This window comes from Octodon degus, unplaced genomic scaffold, assembly GCF_000260255.1.
Source record: "Octodon degus isolate 3935 unplaced genomic scaffold, OctDeg1.0 scaffold00171, whole genome shotgun sequence".
NCBI classification, from domain to species: domain Eukaryota; kingdom Metazoa; phylum Chordata; class Mammalia; order Rodentia; family Octodontidae; genus Octodon; species Octodon degus.
This window is the reverse complement of record NW_004524747.1, coordinates 5,559,106-5,570,475: the sequence shown is the minus strand read 5'-3', so window position 1 is coordinate 5,570,475 and position 11,370 is coordinate 5,559,106. Positions and strand designations below refer to the sequence as shown.

At 40.9% G+C, this 11,370-nt stretch overlaps 1 protein-coding gene and 1 pseudogene across 1 annotated transcript in view; one reads left to right on the top strand and one right to left on the bottom strand.

Annotated features, from left to right (window-relative positions):
- LOC105743825 (60S ribosomal protein L22-like 1) overlaps positions 1-2,750 on the bottom strand; it is a 6,661-nt gene extending 3,911 nt beyond the window's left edge. Inside the window, exons 1-3 of the mRNA XM_012517383.2 lie at positions 2,584-2,750; positions 857-978; positions 99-239 (exon numbers count right to left, since the gene is read on the bottom strand). Of these exons, the coding sequence (XP_012372837.1) occupies positions 99-239; positions 857-978; positions 2,584-2,750 (430 nt within the window). The remainder of the gene's footprint in view (positions 1-98; positions 240-856; positions 979-2,583) is intronic.
- Positions 2,751-4,749: 1,999 nt separating this feature from the next.
- Positions 4,750-11,370, top strand: part of LOC101593144 — a 28,186-nt pseudogene continuing 21,565 nt past the window's right edge.

Here is an 11,370-nt window from a genome sequence, read left to right as displayed (position 1 = left end):
CATAGGGGCTTCCGTGTCTTCTAATCTATTCCATTGATCCTCAGGTCTATTTTGATACCAGTACCATGCTGATTTTATCACAGTAGCCTTGTAGTATAATTTCAAGTCAGGAATAGTAATTGTGATCTTATTCTTGAAACGTTCTAAGTGAATAACATCCCCAAGGTTTCCTGTTTTTCCATTAACTTTAACCTTCTCCCTCAGAAACTGTTCAAACTTTCCAGAATCAAAAATTCCATCTTAGGGCTGGCCAAATAGCTCAGTGGATTAAAGCGCCTGCAAGCAGTCACAGGGGCTGGGGATTCGATCCCCAGGCCTGCCATGCTGCCCCCCCCCCCGGTGCCCTGAGACAGCAATTGAGGCTGGGCGTGGTGGTGCATGTCTGTAATCCCAGCTCTTAAGAGGTTGTAAACAGGCAATCAGTATGAGTCCGATCTAGTAATGAGGCCCTAAACACCCTACAGTTCCTTCCCTAAATATATTAAAAATAAATATATTTTTTTCCATAATTTTATTGAGAAATGAATAGCAATGAGACAGTTTCAAATCAAATTGGTAGGACAGTTCCAATAATTAACACATTACATACTGCCTTCCTCGTGGTTGTTTGTTGTACAAGATGCAGACATGATATCCTATTTACAGACACTATTAGAACAAATCCCTCTATTCATTAAGAGAATGTAACTATATATCTACCCTAACCATTCTGAATACACAGATACAAAATAGACATTCGTCTATATCCCTTTTTTTAGTTTAGTTCCATCATTTAAATATTATAGGTGTGTGAACTCAGCAAAATATTCCAAAATAGTCCAGTAGTCCATAAATAAATATATTAAAAAAACAAAACTCCCATCTTCTACTGGATTGGTAAGGTCCAAATTAAACTTCCAGGTTGACCTCTTAGGCTTCTTGTCTTTCTGTAGCGCCACCTTGACAGCAGCGGGACGATCAAAGAGCCATATATGTGTTCTGAATCAAGGGACTGTTTGTACTTCATACTTGGAAGAATCCTTACATTGATTCTTTAACCCATAATGTGAGGGCTGTTACTATTGGAAAGGCTAAATGGAAACCACTAGAATTGTATTTACCTGGTAAGATAGGAAACCAAAACCAGTTTTGTATCTCTAGAGGGATTGAAGAGATTAGTGCAACTGTCAAGGACTTGTAGGACACACAGCTGGTGGTTCCCACCACATCTTCATTTAATTCTCCCATTTAACCTGAAAAAGATGGATGAGTCTTGGAGAATAGCGGTGGATTACTGTAAAATGAATTAAGTGGCGAATCCAATGCAGTTGCTATACCAATGTTGTGGTTTTCTTGCTTGAGCAGATTACCACACCTTGGGACTTGGTATGCAGTTATAGAGCTGGGAAATACCTGCTTCTCCACGCCTATCCATCAGGCCCATCAGGACCAATTTGCTTTCAGCTGGCAGAGCCAGCAGTACACCTCTACTCTCCTACCCCAGGGTTATATTAACACTCCAGCCCTGTGTCAAATCTTAGTTCACAGGGATCACAAGGTTTCACACTGGTCCATTATATTGATAATATTATGCTGATTGGACCAAGTGATTAGTTAGTGAAGCATTTGAGGGCCAGAGTAAGGTAAATAAATCCAACTGAAATTTAAATCCTACTTCAGTAAAATTCTAGGAGCACAATGGTGTGGGCCCTTAGAGATGTCTCTTCAAAGGTAAAAGATAAGTTGTTGTATCTGGTTGCCCCTACGTCCCAAAAAATGTAAATAAGTAAAAAATAAAAAGAAGCACACATGGGGCTGGGGAGATGGCTCAGTGGAATAAGCGCTTCCCTGGCAAGTGCAAGGGCCTGAGTTCAATCCCTGGTTCAGCCAAAAAAAAAAAAAAAAAAGGAAGCACACAACATATGATAGGCAATACATTCCTCACATAGGTCATTTCTTTTTTGGCATTTCAGGCTGCCTGAAGGGCAAGCCTAGCTGGGGATTGAACTGCGGTATCCTGCTCCTGACTGCCTTTGCATGAGCAGGTGCTTAAACGACTGAGCTAAAGGCAGGCCTCCAATTCCTCACTTAGGTATTTTACTCTGGCTCATTTTTCTAGAGACTCAGAGAGCTGCTAGTTGTGAGTGGGGCTCAGAGGAAGATAAACCTCTGCAGCAGGTCTAGGCCATATGGTCCAGCACATCCAATAGTACTTGCAATGTCAGTTCTAGATAGAGATGCTCCTTGGAGGCTCTGTCAGGGCCCCATAGTTGCAGCGGAGGGATTTTGCTGCAAGATTCTACCATCATCTACATACAACTACTTTCCCTTTGCAAAACAGACTTGGCTGTAGTGAAAACTGAATGTTTGACCATAAGGACAAAAGGTTACCATGTGATCCGAGTTGCCCATTGTCATGGGTCATTGAATGTGTCAATTTGAGTACAAGAGGGGTGGGGGAGATGGCTCAGTGGAATAAGCGCTTCCTTGGCAAGTGCAAGGGCCTGAGTTCAATCCCCGGTTCCGAAAAAAAAAAAAATGAGGAGTAGGAGAAACTCAACTGATTTGGTTCAGCAGTTCCACACCCTAGTGCAGAAGACTCACCTTGGGGAGGCTTGTTGCCAGGATGATATAAAGGGTAAATGAAGAAGGATGAATCTGCTTCTGTTTCTTAGTGGAGCTCCCGTCTTTATCTTCACCTTGGGTGTCATCTCTGTCTTCACCTTGGGTGTCATCTCCTGGATTCCAGCGTAGACTCTTCTGCCTTCCATCACAGACTCATTGGCCTCCTGATATCAACTCACATAGGACACTACAGTGAGCTCTGACTGGAACCTTCAGATCTCCAGTGAACACACAGACCCTCTGCACTCCTCCACCTATGACTGTGGGTGGCCTTTGTAAGCCAATCTTATAAATTCTTATCTATTTGTGTCTCTTGTATCATATGGTTCTCTAGTAAACACTAACTGGTATGCCTATCATGAGCTGGGTATTATCTGATCCACCGAGTCAGAAAGTTGGATGTACAATTCAGCAGTCCATTATTAAATGGAAGGGGTATATATGTGACTAAGCTAAAGCAGGTACAAGTCAGTTACATAAAGTGGTTGCCCAGAGCCTTATGGTTTCTGCTTCTGCTATATTGCCTTCTCTCCCCCTGTATGAACCTATGGCCTCAGAAGAAGGGAAGGCTAGGCCTTGGTTTCCAAAGGGTCTACACGTTATGCTCATATCATCCCCAAGTGGACAGCTGGAGCATTACATCCCCTTTCCAGGTCGCCCTAGAAAGGCAGCAGTGAAGGGAAATCTTCATAGTGGGCAGATTTTGGGTACTCTATCTGATAGTACATTTTGCTAGAAGGAAAAATGACTAAATGTGTGATTGAATACTGATTGATGGGGTATAGCAAATTGTCTGGCCAGGTGGTCAGGAACTTTGAAGGAGCATGACTGGAGGTTGGTGACAAAGATATTTGAAAAAGATGTGTACGTAGATAGTTCCACATGGGTAAGGGGTGTGAAGTTATTTTGTACCCCACATAAATGTTTACCCAAGGTGAACCTCAGCAGAGAAGGACTTTAACAATCACGTGGCAGTTCTGTAGTAACAGTCTCTTTCTTCAGCAACCCCTGTCATTACCCAGTGGGCTCATGCACAAAGTGGCCCTGGTGGCAGGCTTGGAGGTTATTCATGGTCAGGAGCATGGACTCCCACTCACCAAGGCCGCTGCAGAATGTCCAATATGCCAACAGTAGAAACCAATACTTAGTCACTAATATTGCACCATTGCCTGAGTGATCAGCCTGCAATCTGGAGGCATATTGATTTTATTCTACTGCTTCTATCATGGAAAGAACAGGGATTTGTCCTTGCTGGCATAGACACATATTCTGGGTATGGAGTTGCTTTCCCTGCACATAATGTAGCTGACAAAACTATCATCCATGGACTCACAGAATGCATTGTCTACTGTGACAGAATTTCATGTAGCATTGCTCTGACCAAGGAACACTTTACAGCCAAACTGGTCTTACAATGTTCCTTACTATCCAGAGGCAGCTATGTTGATAAAAGTTGGAATGCCTTTTGAAGATGCAATTACAGCACTAGGTAGGTGGCAGTTGCTTGGAGGGCTGGGGCAAAGTTCTTTAAAAGCCTGTTTATGATTCAGACCATCATTTACTGTATGGCACTCTTTCTCCCAAACCCTGGATTCATGGATCCAGAAATCACGGGTGGAAGTGGGGACGCTACCATTATCCTGTAACTATTACCCCTCGTAACCCACTAACAGCATATTTGCTTTCTGTTCCCATGACCTTATGCTCTGATGGCCTAGAAACTGTAGTTCCAGAGGAGAAAAGGCTTGTACCAGGAAGCACAGCAATGATTCCATTGAACTGGAAGCTAAGATTTTCCCCTGGTCATTTGATTTCCTTATACCTTTGAGTGAGTGAACAACCTTTGGCAGGGGCGATTAAGCAATACTATCAAGAAGAAATTGGACTATGAAGGAAAGGAAGAATATATTTGGAGTGCTGATCTCTTAGGTCATCTCCTACTATTACCATTGCCCTGTCATTAATGTCATTGAGAAACTACAACCAAATCCTGGAAGGATTATACATGGTCCAGAATCCTCAGGAATGGAGATGCAGATCATCAAACCAGGGAAAGAACCAAGACCTGCTAGGGTGCTTGCTAAAAACCAAGGGAATTGAGAATGGGTAGTAAATGAAGGTAGTTCTAAATATCAGCAATACCTCATGATTAGTTACAAAAAAGAGGACTCTAATGTAGGAGTTACTTTTCAATATGCATCCTATGTAGTATAATGTTGATAGGCTTAATATTGGCTTTTAAGTATTATTAGACCTACGATATATTGTTCAAGGTATGGATTATTAAGGTGAAGCATTACCCAAAGAAAATATGCCTCTGATTCTGTGGAGGGAATTAGTACATTTCTGTTTGTATCCTGGATAGTCATATTGTGTGAGGTGTAATAATGAACTCGTAATTGTATCTGGAGACTAACTATGGTTTAAGAAAATGTGTCTGGTTGTCAGGTTAAGAAGGGGTGGATTGTGATACTTAACTGTTGTATCAACTTGAGTAAGAAATAAGCAACTAGTTGGGTTAGCATAGTTATGGGTGTGAGTAAAGGAATTCACTGAAGACAGAAACCTACCATGAGTGTGAGTGGCAGCAACAAATAGGCTTGTTACCTGAATGGAATAAAAAGCATTACAGAGAAAGAAGTTTCATTTCTGTTTCTTTGGAGGAGCTCCAGTGTTCATTTTCAATGTGGATGACATCTCCCGGTTTGTAGTGCAGAGTCTTCTGCCTTCCAGTACAGACCCCTTGGCCTCCTGACACAGACTTGCATGGAATACTACATTGAGCTCCAGGTCTTTGACCTTTGACTCGATCCTTTAGATCTTCACTGCACAGACAGCCTGTTTACACTCTTCCTCACCTGTCTGTGCAGGTGGCCATTGTAAGTCTGCCTTGTAAATACTTATATATTTATATATTGTATTTTAAATGTTTCTCTAATGAGCACTGAGTGATAAAATTCCATTTATTGTGGCAAGAAAATGGGCTCAAGTCTTACTGTTGTCAGAACCTGTCCATTCATCTGTACTGAGATGAGTTGGGCAAACTATTTATACTCTAAGCCTCAAGAATCCACTGGTCTCTAAAGGGAAAAAAAATCTAACTTTTAAAGTTCCATTTTATAGCACCTCTTGAGCCATCAGTCTTGAGGGCCTTGAGGTCCCATATCATCTGGTTGGCTGTAATGTTGGATTAGTGTGCTGATTTCATTAAAAGTAGCTGGAACATAAGGGAATCTAGATGCTTCAGCCTGAAAAAGTATCACTAAAATTGTGAAGCCAAATGCAAAAGAAGGCCATGCTCAGGAGATAGCTAACCATTACACGAGCTAGAAGGGCCTTTGCTCTAAAATAATCATGCTTAAAAACATTCTTCAGAACTTCTGCAGCTCTTATTTTGGTAGGGTTGCATACAGGTGACACTTTGATGCTTGCAGCATTTCTCTCTTCCCTCCAAATGCATTTGTTTCTAAAGGTATTGCCAATTAACCATCTGAAGCTTTGTCTCTTGGTGGTAAGGTAGTTTTTCTTTGTGATGGTCAGTGAGAACACAACCCACATTGGAAGAGCTGTGACAGATGGTTGAAGTCAGTGTCATAAAAGCACTTCTTGCTAAATATGACCAATAACAAACATTTGGAGGGTTTTTTTTTTTTTTGCTCTGAATGCCTTCAGGGCAAGTTTGGCTGGCTTGAGTGGTGGGAATCGAACCACAGCAACCTGAGCCTGACTGCTTTGTTGAAGCAGCTACTTAAAGAACTGAGCTAAGGGGCAGGCCCCCAAACATTTGGAAAGAGAGGCTCTTAGACTGAATTTATCTAGAGTCTATTTTCTTTCTTTCTTTTTTTTCAGAACCGAGGATTGAACTCTGGCCCTTGCACTTGCCAGGGAGGTGCTTATTCTACTGAGCCATCTACCGGGCCCCTAGAGTCCATTTTCAAGTCTAATTTTGTGTACTTTGTAATCAGCACCCTTAGATATTAGAACTTTGACATGCAATACTTGCAAATGTTACAGACATAAAATAAACTAAAAAGAACAAAACAAATCCAATCTCTACAGTAAAGTTGTACTAAGAAACAGTGACCAGGCTAATTAAAGGAAGCCAATATATTTGTTTTTTTTTTTTAAAGTTTATTTATTTATTGTGTGTGTGTGTGTGGCCAGCTCAGCCCACCAGGGGGCGCGGCTGGCTGGCATGTGGTGCTGGGGGATTGAACCGCGGTCCCTGTGCTTTGCCAAGCTTGTTCCAAGTAGGTGCTTTAGACCACTGAGCCATCTCGCCAGCCCCAATATATTTGTAAAGTAAGCATAGTTTTGCCAAAAAGGTACATCATGCAAATAAGAATCCCCCATTCTTGGAAACCAATGTTAATCATCAGTGGGGACAAAGTACATAATTTACTAAAGACCAGACCAAAAATTACAGTTTATTAACACCTTTAAGGTTTTGTATATACACATACTATACTGCAAACAATTTTTAAATATGGTATATAAAATTAATGTATATTATGTCAATTAAGAACATGTGTTGGACAAGCTGAAAGCCAAACATGAGCCTGGTATCACCATTGATATCTCTCTGGAAATTTGAGACCAGCAGGTATTATGTGACCATCACTGATGCCCCTGGTCACAGAGACTTCATCAAAAACATGATTACAGGCACATCTCAGACTGACTGTGCTTTCCTGATTGTTGGTGCTGGTCTTGGTGAATTCGAAGCTGGTATCTCCATGAACAGACAGACCTGTGAGCATGCCCTTCTGGCTTACACATTGGGTGTGAAACAACTAATTGTTGGAGTTAACAAAATGGATTCCATGGAGCCACCCTACAGCCAGAAGAGATACGAGGAAATTGTTAAGGAAGTCAGCACTTACATTAAGAAAATTGGCTACAACCCTGACACCATAGCTCTTGTGCCAATTTCTTGTTGAAATGGGGACAACATGCTGGAGCCAAATGCTACTATGCCTTTGTTCAGAGGATGGAAGGTCACTCATAAGGATGGCAATGCCAGTGCAACCACACTGCTTGAAGCTTTGGATTGCATCCTCCCACCCACTCACCCCACTGACAAGCCTTTGTGGCTGCCCCTCCAGAATGTCCACAAAATTGGTGGTATTAGCACTGTCCCTGTGGGCTGAGTGGAGACTGATGTTCTCAAACCTGGCATTGTTGTCACCTTTGCTCCAGTCAACATGTGCATTTCTATTGAAATGCACCATGCAACTTTGAGTGAAGCTCTTCCTGGGGACAATATGGGCTTCAACGTCAAGAATATGTCTGTCAAAGATATCCGGTGTGGCAATGTTACCAATGACAGGAAAAAATGACCCACCAATGGAAACAGCTGGTTTCACTGCTCAGGTGATTATCCTGAACCATCCCAGCCAGATCCGTGCTGGCTATGCCCCTGTCCTGGATTGTCACACAGCTCACATTGCTTGCAAGTTTGTTGAGCTGAAAGAAAAGATGGATCGCCAGTCTGGTAAGAAGCTGGAAGTTAGGCCCAAGTTTTTGAAATCTGGTGATGCTGCCATTGTAGACATGGTTCCAGTCAAGCCCATGTATTTCTAGGGCTTCTCTGACTACCCACCTCTGGGTTTTTTCGCTGTTTGTGATACGACACAGACAGTGGCTCTGGTTGTCATCAAAGCTGTGGACAAAAAGTCTGCTGGAGCTGGCAAAGTCTGCCCAGAAAACTCAGAAGGCAAAATGAATATTATGCCTAACACCTGCCACCTCAGTCTTAATCAGTGGTGGAAGACCGGTCTCAGAACTGTTTCTCCCAATTGGCCATTTAAGCTTAATAGTGAAAGATGGGTTAATGATAACAATGCATCATAAAACATTCAGAAGGAAAGGAGAATGTTTTGTGGACCATTGTTTTTTCGTGTGGGGCAGTTTTTAAGTTAGTAGTTTCTAAAATCAATATTTTTTAATGGAAACAATTGACCAAAAATCTGTCACAGAATTTTGAGAACCATTAAAAGTTTTATGAGAAAAAAAAGTATTTTCTTGACATGACAGAAAGAGGTATGAGTAGTGTTTATTAGGCAAAAATAGAGTATGGCATACTCAAGAGGTGAATATGGGCACTTAGAAAAATGAGATTCATTACAGTTTGAAGCTTAATCCATTTATACTTTTTTATATTTTAGGGAAGGGTCTACAGGGTGTTCAGGGTCTTACTACTAGATTAGATTTGTAGTGATTCTCCTGTTTACAGCCTCCCTAGAGCTGGGATTACACGCGTGCACCACCATGTCCAGTCTCAATTGCAATCTCAGTGTGCCCTAGGGGTTACACTGTCACAGAATTTTGAGAACTATTAAAACAAAGTTTTATGCGGCAAAAAGTATTGTCAGAATATGTCATTAAAGCAGGCACTTTAATCTGCTGAGTTATTTGACCAGCCCCATTTATACTTTTCTTGAAGGAATGAAAAGCTAGAGGGAAAAAGTACCCACCTCCACAAAAGGGTACCAGCCCATTTAAAGACATCTTTTTCAATAGGTGCTTTAAACGTTCTCTGGATTTGTTCAACCTTTTGTTCACTTTCTTAATTGGACCAATTTATGATCTTCTAATGATGGTTCTGGTAGGAAAGGAGTTTAAATCTGATCAAGTTCTGTTGACATTGGGATGGCATGTATCTCAGGGGTAGATTCCTATGCATCACTTTCTTCTTTTTTAATCTTTTTATTTATTTGTTTGGTATAGGGTCTCACTATGCAGCTCAGACATGTAGTGTTTCTCCTGTCTCAGGCTCCCCAGCACTGGGGTTATAGGTGTGCACTACCACACCCAGCTTCGGTGGCTAGCTCGGTGCAGGGCTGGCATGACATGCATTACCGGGGATCAAACCCAAATCCTTGCACTTGCCAGGAAGGTGCTTAGTCTGTTGAGCTATCTCCCTGCCCCATTCCTTACTTTCTTAATTGAGTCAATTTATGACTTTTTAGTGACATCTACAAAGAAAGAGGTGTAAATCTAGCCAAGGAATGTTGGCATGGGGCTCTTTTGGGTCATTTTAGCTAAGTCATGAAAGTTGCATTCTTCTTCCTAAGTTTTACTTACGATTTCCTGTCACCTTTCCACCAGTCTTTTACCTCATTTATCCTGCATTATGCTTCCAACTTTAATGTCTTATTCTTAAGAGTGTGAAGAAGGCCCAATTGTTGGGCTTTATGTAACTTCATACTGAAGATAGGCAATGTTTGTGCCTATTGGAGATTAAGTCTTCTGACTAATCTAAAGGAACACCAGATTTTTCTATTTGTAAAGTCATCACTCTTAAATAGTCTGAACAGGAGGGCAGGGACATACATGACATTATCCACAACCACAATGGAGCACATAACAAAAGAAGTCCAGTGCACAGAAATCATAGCCAGAGGTATGAGAACTTTGTCCCAACAGGTTGTTTAGAAAACCAGGACAATAGCCAATCAGCAATGCTGATGGATGAATCTGGCATTACACCCATCTGTGAATATAGGTGTTGCAATGCAGAAGATATATTTGTAGACTTGACAGTAATGTACACACAGTATTCTGTTTTGATAATGGCATAGGTTCTAAATCCTGCTGCTGCAAGAGTCAAAATTCATTTGGTTTTGTTGAATGACTTTTTAAAATCATTTCTAATTTAAAATCAAAGGTGCTATTTAGAGTTTGTGTATAGGTAGTAAGAGATTTAATTTGCTCTTCTACATTTCAAGTCGTATTTGAGAAATAAAGATAGTGGCCACGTGATCATAACAGCAAAAAACTGATCTGGTCCATTGATGTTGCAAAAGTGGGAGATTATCTGATTGATCTATGGATTTAACTCAGTGCCCTTCAACCCACAGGTACCCTAACATAAATCTTTTTATCCATCCTGGAGGCAACTAAAGCCATAAGTTTGTGCTGCAGAGCCACTGGTTAACAATTGGGGCTGGGCATCATATTCCAACTCTTGTCCTCCAGTCAGTACCAAACAGTTCAGTATCTCTTAATATAATAGTGTAATTACAACCCTAGAATGGAATCTATCCCATATTTTTTATGGCATTGCACCATTTATTGTTAGTATCTTTTCTTTTTTTATGAATTTAGGAAAGGTTCTACAGGGTGTACAGGGTTGTTAGTATCTTTTCAAAAAAATTCTGAACTAAAGTACATTAGCTGGCTGAGTCATAGACAAGCTAGATATGTGTGTTCCAGATTTGAAAATGTTGATCCATGAATAAATGATTATGTTTCATAATGAGAGCTTTAGGAGTATGGAGTAGATCAGGAGCTCTGTAACTCTGTAACTCCTGTCACAATATTAATTGTGACTCGAGAAAATTTCTTCCCATAACCCCTTTCATGAAGACTGTCATTTATTAGCCACTAGTACCAAGAACTAGTACCAAGGTTTTACAATTGGTGGTGTACTTTGTAGATCTGTAAAATTCTGAAGCTTTTACAACTCTTGTTGCATCGGTCCTGCTTTACCTTGGTCTTAACCATCCAGCAGAAAAGTATAAAAATGAAGTATAAGAAGTAAAGCCATGGTGTTATGCTGAGCTGTAGGGGACTCAGGTCAACAATTTCTGACATTGCCAGTTAAGTGGAAGACCCAATACTATTATGGACTACTGAACTCTTTTAGAATATTTTGCTGAGTTTACACACCTATAATATTTAAATGATGGAACTTAACAAAAAAGGGGATATAGATGAATGTCCATTTTGTATCTGTGTATTCAAAGTGGTTAGGATAGATAT